The following is a 14,131-nucleotide window of genomic DNA, read 5'->3' as shown; positions in this document are numbered from 1 at the left end:
TAAAGCGCCTTGGATAAAGGCGCTATATAAATGCACCATTTACCATTTACCATTTACTTGGATCTCCACATATGAGGATAATTTATAGCCCATATGTGGAGATAATGGAAATATCCAATGCTGACATCAGATTAATATGGGAACCTCATATAGGGATATACACGTGTGTCATCGTCATATGCGATTGGATAGCATTGTCATTATGACACACATATAACTAAAAGTATAAAAGGATTACAGTCAGACACTTAAGGGGGCAGAATATATCTTCGGCCTGAGTCAGTTGGATAGGACGGAATATCTGGCCAAGCAAATTATAGAGCTTTTCATTGGAGGTTTCCATATCCCGGTTAAGTTCGTATCGAACACCACTGTAATGGGTCCTAACTAAATAACCAGCATTAGTCGAGCTATTTTTCTCTTATTTTGAAGAGATCGTCCACTGGAAGTCTTATATTTGCTGGCTTAGATTTGCCAAAAAAACAGTGCCAAAAACAAACGAGAAGGAGCAGGTTGTGGGCGTGTTGAGTGCGCGCGCATCGGTGGAGGAGACAGCAAGACAAAGCGTGTGTTGGTGTTTCATGACAATCATCAATTAAAAAACAACACAAACAAAAAAATAACTCTTCAGCACATCCATGGTTCAAACAAACATGCTGCGGGCGTTGTGTCGAACCAGCGGGGCACTTCATCTTCTGAAGGTACTACTTTCTCTTTGACTTGCTAACGCTTCTACTCTATGCCGGCTAGCTTCCCATGCTAACTTGGGCTAACTTACTTTAACGTTTATGTCGGTGACAGTTTGTTCCTAAACGCATTTCGTTCACAGGAGTGATATTATATGGTCGTTACATGATACTCGTGTGTTCACCGAGTGTTGACCGTGTGTCTACCAAGGAAAGGCTCGTGTGTTTGGGTTTTAATGCACTCTTGCATCAACCATGCACGACCTTCTGCTGTTGTAAAGTGTCATCATTCATTCTGCATGCTGAAACACACTGGTAACCTAGCAGGGCTAGCAACGTGCCTTTTAAAAAGCCCCAATTCATTCATGTTAGTTCAGTTACAACTCTAACCAAATGGGTAAAAAACTAAATAAGCATTTGACTCTGCTTTTAATAGAGACCAACAGTTATACACTTATAGAGAACAAATGCGTGGTTTTAAACTCCATTTGATATTTTTGGGGGGACTGAAAGGGATTTGTTTACATCTTTTTTTGACTGATTTAGTAACAGTTTGCAGAATTCCAGTACATTTCAAGTACAACTCAATACAAAAACTGTTAACAGTGAGTGGACGACACCATAGAGCATTACACTTGTTTACAATAGGGCCCACCATTTTCAATTCATCAAATCACATCAGTGATGTTTTGTAAATATTGGGCTTTGGGTGTGAAAGAGACTTATAGTTTGATTCATGATAGGGTTCCAGAATGCATATTTTGTCTAATAAGTACAAGCACTTGAGAATTGATGTGAAGAGAACTTAACACAAGCTGTCACACTGCAGTGCCAGTGTTCAGTCAGTGAGTCACTTTGGTTGCTCTCATCATGTCTATAATGCTTTATAAACATATTGTGCATAATAATCTAAAACTGTATAATTACAGTTGTCATTTAAGTAATAAGTACTACTACTAATCATAATGCCCCATTATTAAACATTTTATAATGACTTCAAGGTCAAGGTCTCTTTAATTGTTTTGATTCATTGAAAATGTCTTAGTGCTTTTTCTGGTTTTATCCTCTTAGCAGATTTTGTATTGACCTGTACCTTCTTTGAACTGCACCCATTCTGCAAACTTAATACAATTTTCTATCAATCAGTCAAATATCATAATCCTAATACTTCATATTTTCTGATCACTCACAGATCTTTTATGCACCCACTGGCAGAATCATAAATCCGGGCCCCACCTAGACCACTGACCAACCCTGAATTCTACCTTTACTATAAATAAGGATTATTTATTATCATGTGTCACATTGAACTTAAGTTACATAAGTTACATAAGTTACAAATCCAAATATTGTTTTTTTTTTTTTTATGTTTTATCCCACAATTTTGTAACCCATTTTTTCACCCAGTGTCAATTATCTAATGTAATCCTGGGCGCTACACTTCCTCTGCCAACCTGGGGGGGCAGCGGACTGACCTCATGCTTCCTTCTATGCATGAGGAGTCCAAGCTGCTTCTTTTCACCTGACGGGTGGAAAGAACACGTTATTCCGACCAGTTCCTTTCCCCTCCATCAGGCGCGGTAGGTAGTTTAGAGACCAGGATTACGGCATGTTTTTGTGAGGGTATCTACCCTAGGGGACACGGGGAGAACATGCAAACTCCACACAGAAAGGCCCTTTCGCCAACCCCGCCTCGGGTATGGGCACTGATGACGCGGAGGAGGGAACACGCCCCCAGTGCCCGCCCACAGCGTCCCCAGCGGGAATCGAACCCAGGACCTTCTAGCTGTGAGGCGACAGCACTACCGACTGTGCCACCGTGCACCAGATATTGTCACTTTTTGATGGTCTGTTTCTCCTCAGCATTCCCAGCGGACCGTGCCCAGGTTTGGGGCGACAGCAGCCCAACAGAGATGGGCTTCCTCACTGCCCATGAACACCGTCGTCATGTTTGTGCCACAGCAGGAGGCCTGGGTAGTGGAGAGGATGGGGCGCTTTGACCGCATCTTAGAGCCGGTATGTGCCACAGCAGGAGGCCTGGGTAGTGGAGAGGATGGGGCGCTTTGACTGCATCTTAGAGCCGGTATTGTCCTTGTATTACAACTACCTCTTTACCCATTAAGATCTGAGGACTCTACACATGTCTTCTAAATCATGAGCTTTCTGAAAAAACTATTTCTATATGAGTGGTTCTCAAAGTATTTCATGTCAAGGACCCCAAATTATATGTAATAGGCTGCCAACCCCCAATCTGAAAATATGTTGTTCCAGGGACCCCCCAGAAGCAAAGATATGAGTTAAAAATGTTTGCTGGGTGGGAACGAATATATATTCAAAGATTTGACCACTTTTCTTTTTATGGCTAAAGTTTAAAGGGTTAATGCTATAACTAGTTATTTAATACATTTTGTAAGAGGAATTGGCTGTTCATTATAATGTCTGCATGTCTCTCATTCGATCAATATCTGTTATTTATGTATTTAAATACTCTATGTAGCAATAAGAATAACCTTTGATCAGCAGCATCATATTCAATAATTATTGGTGAAAAGACATAACAGGACACAAGTGATAAAAATTCACAACAGGAGGAAACATGGGGGGGGGGGGGGGGACAAAAAGAGTAAAATTATAATCAAAATGAAAGTGGGGAAAAACAACTGTGTGGGTGGGTGTGGGTGTGAGACTGTGAATTGGTTTAATGGATGATGACCAGGCAAGAAGAATCACTGGGTTCTTATGATTGAAGATAATGAATGAATCCTCTTTTACTTCCTGACTGCAGGGATTGAACTTCCTCATTCCCATATTGGACCGTGTTCGTTACGTGCAGAGTCTTAAAGAGATTGTCATAGACGTCCCAGAACAGTCGGCTGTATCGCTAGGTGAGTAACGTCATTTCATTGATCGAAAAGAAAAATTCAGGGACGGATTTGAGTGTTATCAACCCATATCAACCAGTAGGTAACTTATCAAGCCCATTTAATGGAGCCAGTATAGGCTCTACTGGAGCGGAGACGTTCTTGTTGTCATCAGCCATTGTCCGACGTCACGTTGTCCGACTATTACTAAACCTAACCCTAACCTCAGTCTTAACTGGCCACGTAAGTCAGTTTCACGAGGTTTTCGCTTCGGCGGCAGTAATTTGTTTCCTAATCGTAGCCAGTAGGCTCCAGAGCCTATTGGCTCTATCATAGATATTTAAAAAATAAAGATGCCTCATTGGTCGCTGCACTTTCGTTAGAGAGACCTGTCTGCAACAGGAGGAGGAAGTCAAGCGGAATCTCGGAAGGCTACAGTCGATACAGATTGGATAACACAACGTTTTATTCATTCATTAAATAAAATAAGTCCTGGTTTAATGTTTGTAGAAATAATACATTGTTGTTAATTTGAAGATTTTGTGTATTGCATAATGTCGTTGATGTACTCGTCTAATCTCTGCTGTCAGGAAGAAACCACCTAACTCCAAAATTTCAGGAAATGAAGAAAACCGTATATTTTGAAAACAAAGCAATACTGCCCCATCAAAGTTGGTGTTGTGACTTTATATATTGTCAATTACTTGCATGAGAGGGGGAGAGGTGCTGGAGTTACTTTAGCAGACAGTTTGAAGGTCCAATGGAGTTTGTCCGAAGCACTTTTTACTACTTTCCATTGGTTCAATATATATTTTTTAACCAACACACAGGGTGTTCAATAGCACTGATTTATGCAAAAAAAATGCAGTTAGGTGGTTTCCTCCCAACAGCGGCGAAATGCACATGCTGGACACATGCTTCCTCTCAAAATTGTTTTCTTGTTTAGATAAAGGTAGGTTCACTTTGTGAATGTCCTCAATTCAATAAATGGGCAATTAATGGTGTTTCATTTGTGTTTCACACAGATAATGTGACACTACAGATTGACGGAGTCCTCTATCTGAGGATTTTGGATCCTCATAAAGTATGTTTCTCTTTTATTTATCAATCTCTGGTTATTGTATTGTTGTGAGATGTGTTTTACAATACAGTACAGATATATATATATATATATATATATATATAGATATAAAATAAACGTATCACATATAAATGATATACATATCCAATTTGGAAAAGGTTTTGATGGCTGATGTCTTTGGGGGATATCAAATACAACATTCATTTGATCATTTATTGCAAAACTAATTTTGTTACTTAATCATGATGTCAGAGCATATTACCAATTTACACGCACATCAATGGCGCGTGCTGGGCCAATAAGGCATGATATTCATAACTTGAAAAGAAAAGCATAACACAAAGCATAACTGTGTGTGTGTGTGTGTGTGTGTGTGTGTGGTGTGTGTGTGTGTGTAAATAGCAGCCGTGGCAGCAGATTTGAAAGTACACATGATCCTAGCAACTGATGATTGTTTTGATGTTTTGTTTTAGGCTAGTTATGGCGTAGAGGATCCAGAATATGCCGTCACACAGCTTGCACAGACCACCATGCGTTCAGAGCTCGGAAAACTCACCCTGGACAAAGTATTCAGGGTAAGAAAGAATCTACATTAGCAAGGCTGCAAAAACAAATGTATGCAGAAACTAACTTTGTGTTAATTCAGTTTGAATGAGACAGTGTGAGAGTAACATTTGATTCGGGGAGGGACACATGTTGAGATTTCTTTCTTATGTCACTTACATGTGGTATTACTGCAATACCAGATGCTGCCACGGGGTGGTGCTTTTGTTATGAAGTTCACACAGTGACATTACAGGTGATGGTGTTATTTATAACTTAACTAGTGAATATAGTGCCATGGAGTCCTGTCATTGTATGGTCACCATGAATGGGTATTGCGTAATAATGTGGAAATGTCCATTCTTGGTCTGTCAATTCTTGAGGCAGGTCATCTATCCTGCTTGTAGGCCACATCTAGGGCTGTCACGATTACACATTTAGGTTGACGATTAATTGTCACTCAAATAATTGTGATTAACGATTTAATTAAGAAATTAATTACATTTCTTTTTGGCTTTTAGGATTTGTAATTAAAAAAGGGCAGATATGACATAACTAAAATATAACAAGAAATTACTGGCATTTTTATAAATAATATACTTAAAAAAATGTTTTTACAAATATCGGAAATAGCTGATCTACAAGCTTAGACCACGTCACAACACAGTACACATTGTAAGCTTGTATATCTGCTATTTCATTTCTGCTTTTCTTTCAACATAGACATAGATTATGACAAAATAATTGCCATTATCTCAAATGACTGCGATTAGACGATCATGTAATAAATTGTGACAGGCCCAGCCACGTGGCCTCTACAGCTGCCCCATCATACTGTGTAATAGCATAACAGCCTAGACTACAAAAACAAATCGATAAATAAAACATTTTGGTAATAATAAATGGTGACCGTAGATGGATCTAGTCAGTGTGACAAGTACATAAAGTGTCAAATTGCAACAAACAAAGAGGTTGGAGCGCACACCAATAGTGGGGAGGTGCTGACCACGGGAGACAACTTGTAAAGGAAGGAGAGGTTGTACAGCTCGGATGCAAAAAACTCTTTTATTGAAAGACCCAACGTTTGGCATGTAGGACTGCTCACATTTATAGTAGAGATTATAGAGATTGGGACAAAGTTGCACTCATCTGGGGCATCCTTTGTCCCAATCGCTATAAATGAGCAGCCCTGCTTGCCTTGTTGTCATACCCTGAAGAAGGCATAATGTTTTGCCGAAACGTTGGTCTTAAAATAAAAACGTTTCTTTTGCATGGTGACTGCGAGCTGTGCAACCTCTCCTTCCTTTTATATGTTTCAAATTGCACTTGTCACTTGAACATGTTTCTCTTTTTCAAACGTATTATTATTATTATTTATCTCAAGGAAAGGGAGAACCTGAATTCCCAGATAGTCCACTGCATCAATGAGGCATCAGATGACTGGGGGATCCGCTGCCTCCGTTACGAAATCAAAGACATCCAGGTTCCGCCTCGCGTCAAAGAGTCCATGCAGATGCAGGTAAGACTCATTCAAATTAACCCATTTAGGCCTGACGTCGAAATAAAAAAAAACGTTCGCTCTGAAAGAATATATATTCAAAGATTTGTGCCGCATTTTTACGATTTTTCAAAAATAGCAGACCTACAAGTTCATAGCGCGCCACTCGGTGGCGTGCTATGAGCTTGTAGATCTGCTATTTTTCAATAGCTAAAGCATAATATAATGCTTAGTTAAAACACCAAAAGGGGTTCCCGTCCAGAATGGGTTAATAAAAAGAATTAACTTATTTAAGAATGTTCACAGAGCACAATGCAAAGAAAGACACTTTGGGTGATGTTAATACTGTGTAATTATGTACTTTGTCCAGCAGAGTGTGCTCTGTCTCCATTTTTGCAATCTCTGCATTGTCCCTGTATGACAGTTGAGCAGACAGTCCTGCTTGTTTGTGCAGAATACTAATGTTTTAAGAAGGAATAACCCTCATTTCTTTCAATAATATACACACATACATACTGAAAATTACATATAGCTATATAACATTATGTATAACTTGTATAGTATATTTACAGCACTGACGAAGGTCCCAGGACCGAAAGTCCATTTTGAGAACGGAGCACTTTATCATGAGCGTATAAAAAATAAAATAAATTATATTTAAGTCTCAGACTAAGGAGTCTTCCTTAATGTTTCATGCAGGGAACAAGTCTTTTTCTGCCAGTTTTGCTTATTGTTTTAGAGACCACCGCATTTGCAGTTAACCTGGAACAAAGGACGAAGAACGGCGCAACGGTTTCTGTGCTTTAGTTTTTAACTCGTATAATACATCATTTAAATACTACATTTTTTTAATCTGACCGTCGGCACTTCTCCGACTGTATTTAACCCATTTAGGCCTGACGTCGAAATAAAAAAAACGTTCGCTCTGAAAGAATATATACCTATTCAAAGATTTGTGCCGCATTTTTACAATTTTTCAAAAATAGCAGACCTACAAGTTCATAGCGCGCCACTCGGTGGCGCGCTATGAGCTTGTAGATCTGCTATTTTTCAATAGCTAAAGTATAACAGAATGCTTGAAACACCAAAAGGGGTTCCCGCCCAAAATGGGTTAATATATTCATTAGTTCTACAATCTGCTTTGAAGCACTGACGCGAGTGCTAGTGGCGAACTTCCTTCTACTGTATGTCCAGAGCCGTCATTCATCCATTGTATGCACAATTATGCAATGTTGCTAGCTGCCACAAATACTATATTACCACCAGTCCAGTAAGACGTGCTGAGAGCGAGAAGTGCACACATCCGCCTGGGTGACAGCAGATTGCTGGGCTGGCGCTTTGGCATGGGGGGGGTCAGATCAACATATGGAATGACTTCTGTACTGGCCGTGTCTTGAGTGTACAGGGTTTGATGAGGTCAGATCAACATATGGAATGTCAGAACAGGTCAACTCCATATACGGAGATCTAAGGGTGGCCCATAGATGGTGGCGTGACATCACATCAGAAAGGTGCCACGGCCCAGGCACCTTGGCCGGTAGTCCGAGTCTGGCAGTGTGCCGCGGGTTCGACTCCCGATCCCGACGGCTTTTACTGCATGTCACTCACCCATCTCTCTCCCCCATTTTTTCCTGTCAGCCTACTGTCTGTCCCTCTATAAGAAATATAAAATAAAGCCGAAAGCCCCAAAAAAAAAAAAAACACTAGAAAGGTTTGTCAGACGTTCTCTGTATTTCTCTTTAGGTGGAGGCCGAGCGCAGGAAGAGAGCCACAGTCCTGGAGTCTGAAGGGACCAGGGAGGCACACATCAACGTGGCCGAGGGCTACAAGCAGGCTCAGATCCTGGCCTCCGAGGGAGAGAAGGCAGAGCAGATCAACAGAGCAGCTGGTAGGCACATTCTTCATCTGATCACTGATGCACTGATGATCCACAACAAGATGACTCAATTTCTCCCAGATTTCCGTGGATGGTTATTTCCTTTTCCATTGTACTTGTCCTTCATTGCTCTGCATCTCATTGTTTAAGCATTTAACATGAGCAAAGCAACGCACGCCTTTTAGACCCGTGGTTCTCAATAAATACATTGCTAAAATTGTGAGAAATCGATTTATTTTTATTTTTTGGTACTTTTTCAAAATCCTTTGGAATAATAAAAACAACACTGCATGTAATGAACTTACAGTGCAGTTTAGTGTGCAGGGTTTCTCCGCATGTTGTCAGCACTGAGCCTAGCATCTTGTTCTGGATATGCATGTGACTGTCACACAATGTATTTTTAAAAAAAGTACATGGTCATGTTATTCACACTTGCCAGATTACAACTTGTCCAAAAATGCGGCAGCCAGAGAGAACATATTATTTTAGGATTGATTTTAAATTATTTGACTTATTTATCCCATTTTGGGCGGGAACCCCTTTTGGCGTTTTAAACATTATGTTATAATTTAGCTATTGAAAAATAGCAGATCTACAAGCTCATAGCGCGCCACCGAGTGGCGCGCTATGAGCTTGTAGGTCTGCTATTTTTGAAAAATCGTGAAAATATTTATTTCAGAAAACTGGAGGATTTAGAAGATTTTTTTTAAATTAACCCTAAATGGGTTATAAAGCTCTCAATGGTCTCGTACCTTCCTACCTACATGCCTGCCAGCCTAGATACGGTATGTCCCAACCGCTACCCTCAGGTCCTCCACTGCTGGCCTGCTCAATGTCCCTAAAAGAAATGGCAACTAAAAAACACGGTGAAGCAGCTTTCTGCTTCTACGGGCCGAAGTCGTGGAACAAACTCCCACTATACCTTCGACAGACAGCCTATGTAGACCTTTTTAAAGCATGGCTACCTACCTACTTCTACACTCTTGCTTTTAGTTGAGCTTTTAAAATTGTTGTTATTCATGTCCTCACTGTATTGCATTTACATTTTAATGTTTTACGCCTTTGCTTTTCTTTTTTTTTCCTCCATTGCTCTGTAAAGCTCTTTGAGCTGCATTTAATGTCATGAAAGGTGCTATACAAATAACGTTTATTATTATTATTATTACTTAAAGATGTATCTTTGTGAACATCTTGTCTCCTCTGAGCTATGCGAGGTCATAGTTTGTGACGTCCAGCTCTCGTTGTGCTGTTTGTTCCTCAAGGTGAAGCCCAGGCTATGCTAGCCAAAGCAGAGGCCAAGTCCAAGGCCATCCGTCTTCTGTCAGACGCTCTAGCCGAACAGGTACAGTGAACTAGTGTTGATTTTGATGTTTTAGTCGTAGTCTTTTGAATAAAATTAAATTTGGTTTTAGTCACATTTTGGTCGCCTGAAATGTTAGTCTAGTTTTAGTTAACTAGTGTTGATTTTGATGTTTTAGTTTTAGTCGTAGTCTTGAATAAAATTTCATTTGGTTTTAGTCACATTTTGGTCGCCTGAAATGTTAGTCTAGTTTTAGTTGACTAAATATCATACGTTTTAGTCGACTAAATGTAGAGTTGATTTAATCGACTAAAATTAATTTTGGTGGGCCTTGATGGTGTAGTAATGGCTGATTTTAGACTTGGTTGCATGCTGAAAATAGCAGATCTACTATTTTCATTTTTCAGCATGCAACCAAGCATAAAATGTATTAGTTCTACTGGAACTCTTCTCCACTAGTCCCCCCCCCCCCCCCCCTTTTTATTTGTTGACGAAATTGTGAACATTATTAGCCTTAGTTTTACTCATAGCATAGTTTTCATTTAGTATTTTTTTAGTTTGTCTGTGAAAAAAAGGTAGTCGACGAACATTTTTCGTCAGTTTTAGGTGACGAAATAAATACTAACAAGGCAGTTTCATATACACTGAACAGTGTATATATATATGTTTTGTAATCTGGAGATCTTGTGATTTTTCTTTTTGTACAGAATGGAAACGCAGCAGCCTCCCTCAGCGTGGCGGAACAGTACGTCACTGCGTTCTCGAAACTGGCCAAAGAGTCCAACACAATCCTTCTGCCTACCAACACTGGTGACATTAGTGGAATGGTCACACAGGTATGTGTGTGTGAGAGTCGTGACGACAGAATATTATTTTTCTTAAATGTAAATGATACTTGGTTCAAATGTCTCATGTCACATATTGGCAATACAGACTTAGGATGGTCAAAACAAGCAGCGATCAATAGAGAATTGAATGACCAGCAGTGGTTCCCTATGGAGACACAGAGTCTCCTTTGTGTCTCCTTAGGGAACCACTGCTGGTCATCACATTATTGGCTTAGGAATGCGACAACAAATATATATCCATGAATTCATGAAGTCTCCATGGGGTGAATAATCCATAGGAAAAAAAAGGATCGGATCGGTGATCCAACTCACCAAAGAAGAGTCCATGTATCTATGTTCGACAATTCAGTGCTGAATCAGTCGGATTATGAATCAGATTGTGACTAGGGCTGTGAATCTTTGGGTGTCCCACGATTCGATTCCGATTCTTGGGGTCACGATTCGATTCAACTTGATTCTCAATCCAAAAACGATTCAATACATAGGATTTCATCACAATCTACTCTAGTCTTGAACTGAAGTGACTACAGTAACTTGAAAATGACAAGACATGATGTTTACTGTGATTAGGGTGAGCTTACAATTCATATCAGACACAATGTAGTGAAAACACCTGTACTGTAACCAGAAAAAAAAAAAACGATTTTTGGAAATTATGAATCGATTTTGAATCGTTCATAACAGAATCGCAATTCTAATTCGAATCGATTTTCTTTGACACCCCTCTCCCGTCTTGCTCTTCTGCCCTCAGGCTTTGACCATTTATAGCACGCTAGCCAAGCAGAGCCCCCCAAAGGCAGAGATCTCAACACCAAGCCCAGCAGAGCAGACAAGCCAAGCTGCCCAAGCATCCACGTCAGCCCAGTAGTGGAGCTCAGGACACCATCATTTATATAGTTTGTTGCACGACCGCGTTGTTCTGTAAAAAAAAACCATATAATTGTGCTGTCGTTTGCAAATAAGCAATGGAAGACTGGTTTCAGTCTGCTCTGCACAACTGGGGGTATCTACATTTTGTTTGTCATCGTCGACATAGTTATGAGTGTTGACCCCTGAAGTTGTACTACACACAATACACAATTTAAATGGGATATTTCACTTACTAAAAAACATTCACTCATTTTATAATCTACTCATGCTTTTGTGAACACCCCAGATTCAGTATTTTTTATTCTGGATTTTTTTTATGCATCCTTATTCTTTTCATTTTCCAAAATAAATATTACAAATAAATGAAAAAAAGTAATTGAAAAAAAACGGGCACCTCACGTATTAGAAGGACAATATAATCAGTTACCAGAAAAAAGGACGGTGTTTTCGATGAATCTAACATGGTTAAAATTGAGTTTGAAATTACAATGGGTTTGTATAGGGAGGTGGCAGCCTGGCAGGGCAGCTACATTGGATATCAAATATCTAAATACTGAATCAAGCAACTTAAAAACTGTCAGGGGTGTCGTGTTCACATAAGCCTGATTAGACGATGAAATTACTAAAAGTTTTTGTGAAAATGAAAAAGATCCCTTTAGCTGTTGTGCTGTTCACTATCCTTTATTCACTTGGTACAGCAACAGTTCCAATAATACTACAAATTATTTTATAATAACTGCCATTCCAAATGAAGAAAATCCACCATTCACCTACTCGTGTAAAGTAAAAGCAGTTTTTTGTTTTGTTCTCCTCTTTTTGGATATAAAGCATTGTGAATAAAAATATATGGGCATTATGTGCCAATGTAAAAGTGCAAACCTGATTCCTTGATTTCAAAGCGTTTGTTCATCGTTTAAACGTTTCATGACATATTTTCAGTACACACTGACACTACACATGTTTACTCCTCATGCTTTTATTTACATGAGTCAAAATGCAGTGTTGATACTCACTAGTGGAGCAACAGAGCTAAAACACTGATTTACTATGGAACTGAAGTTCTTTTAACACAAATTGTAGAGTTTCCACTTTCCCCTGTTAAATGGACACTTTGACCTGACCGGTCATATTCAACACATTGCTGGCCATCAGGCCTGGAATTGAACCTGGGGTGGGCAACTGGGGACTAGTCTTGCCCCTAATTACAATGGTGCTTCAAACTGGTGGAAGTGCAGCAAGCCGGTTCATAAAACAAAATGCCTGCAGACGGTCCCCGAGGCTAGCTGGTTCACGGCTTGTTCCATGAAAGCACCAAGGTTCCAATAATGATCTAGAACGGAACCAGTTCTTGAACCAAAGTTATTTTTGGTGGAAAAGAGGCCTAGCTCTCTGGCCCTTTTCCCTACCAAAATAACTAGTCTGGCATGGCTAGGCCAGAGCCATAGAGTATAGACAGAGTTGCGACATTGAGGGGGCAGAAAACAGCCCGGTCACGTGGTTCATGTACTCGCGAGCCCATAGACTCCAATGCATTCCGTAAACTTCTGGTGTCCCTATTCGCCAATAGAAGTCTATGTAGACGAGCCGCCATTGGACTGGCCCCATGAAGTGAACTGAGTTGTCGTAACTCTGTCTTACTCTATGGCTCTGGGCTAGGCTAATATCACGGTGTAGATATTGTGGAACCTGCATTAAAATCAAAAAGGGACCATAGGCCCTACGGGCTTGGCCCCTTAATAATAAATTCCCACCCAGTTGAACCCTGCAGGAATGCCACTGGCTGTATGCTCCTATGTCACATGTCAAGCTCATGGAAGCATGCTCATTGGGCAGTCAAGTGTCAATCAACTCTAGTCAACTAGGGTCTGAAAGGGGGTGGGACTTAAACAAAAAAAGAGGAAGGAAGCCATTCTGAGAGTAATGGATGAAAACAAAGATGTGGAAGTGCTGGTTATAAATGCAGTTAAATAGAGCCACCTAAACCCAATTAAGAGCAAGGGATTAGTATCACTGTGGATCAATCGGCATGTGTTTGGAGTTGAGGTTTTCACTCAGTATTTCTATTCTACCATAGCCAGCTGACATTAATAACAACAACACCAGCCTGGAGGAGAAGACAGAGTGTGAGAGACATTTCAACACTGTCAGTGAGTATGGAATGGATGCTATAGGAGTACTAGAATGGCATGGATAAGTAGAGTTGCTCAGTCACTGCAAACTGCATACCAGAAGATCCAGGTACAGACTAACTCAGGGGTTCTCAACCCGTGGGTCGTGACCCCTCGGGGGGTCACCAAATTATTTGGGGGGGTCCCCAAATTATTATTTTATTTTTTTGCAACTGAATGTCTGGAAAGTGGAAATGAAGAGTTTACATATACACATAGTACATGCATACACCTTCCCTAATGATTATATCTGGTTTCAGTATTTATGTATGGTGTATTGTCTCTATTATTAAGGTTATTGTAGCAGTCAATTTATATTGGGGGTCGGGAGGGGGCGGGGCGGGGGTCCCGAGACATTGCCAAAGCATTTCTAGGGGTCCCCGGCCAAAAACGTTGAGAA

General features: G+C 40.2%; 1 protein-coding gene across 1 annotated transcript; it reads left to right on the top strand.

Annotated features, from left to right (window-relative positions):
- Window positions 1–495: 495 nt before the first annotated feature.
- On the top strand, window positions 496–12,441 carry stoml2 (stomatin (EPB72)-like 2). The gene is made up of 10 exons (XM_079495448.1): window positions 496–701; window positions 2,550–2,702; window positions 3,472–3,571; window positions 4,573–4,631; window positions 5,102–5,203; window positions 6,556–6,690; window positions 8,413–8,557; window positions 9,808–9,887; window positions 10,553–10,681; window positions 11,445–12,441. Exons 1-10 carry the CDS (start codon window positions 639–641, stop codon window positions 11,559–11,561), a joined length of 1,083 nt encoding a protein of 360 aa, XP_079351574.1. The 5' UTR covers window positions 496–638; the 3' UTR covers window positions 11,562–12,441.
- Window positions 12,442–14,131: the final 1,690 nt, after the last annotated feature.

This window comes from Electrona antarctica (genome assembly GCF_951216825.1).
Source record: "Electrona antarctica genome assembly, chromosome: 24".
Taxonomy (NCBI): domain Eukaryota; kingdom Metazoa; phylum Chordata; class Actinopteri; order Myctophiformes; family Myctophidae; genus Electrona; species Electrona antarctica.
This window is presented reverse-complemented; position numbering and strand designations above follow the sequence as displayed.

Excerpts from the sequence above, each read along its gene's own strand:
- stoml2 (XM_079495448.1), top strand. The coding sequence starts at position 639 with ATGGTTCAAACAAACATGCTGCGGGCGTTGTGTCGAACCAGCGGGGCA. Across the intron at positions 3,572-4,572 it reads ACAGTCGGCTGTATCGCTAG|ATAATGTGACACTACAGATT; the intron begins GTGAGTAACGTC and ends TGTTTCACACAG. Across the intron at positions 5,204-6,555 it reads CCCTGGACAAAGTATTCAGG|GAAAGGGAGAACCTGAATTC; the intron begins GTAAGAAAGAAT and ends ATTTATCTCAAG.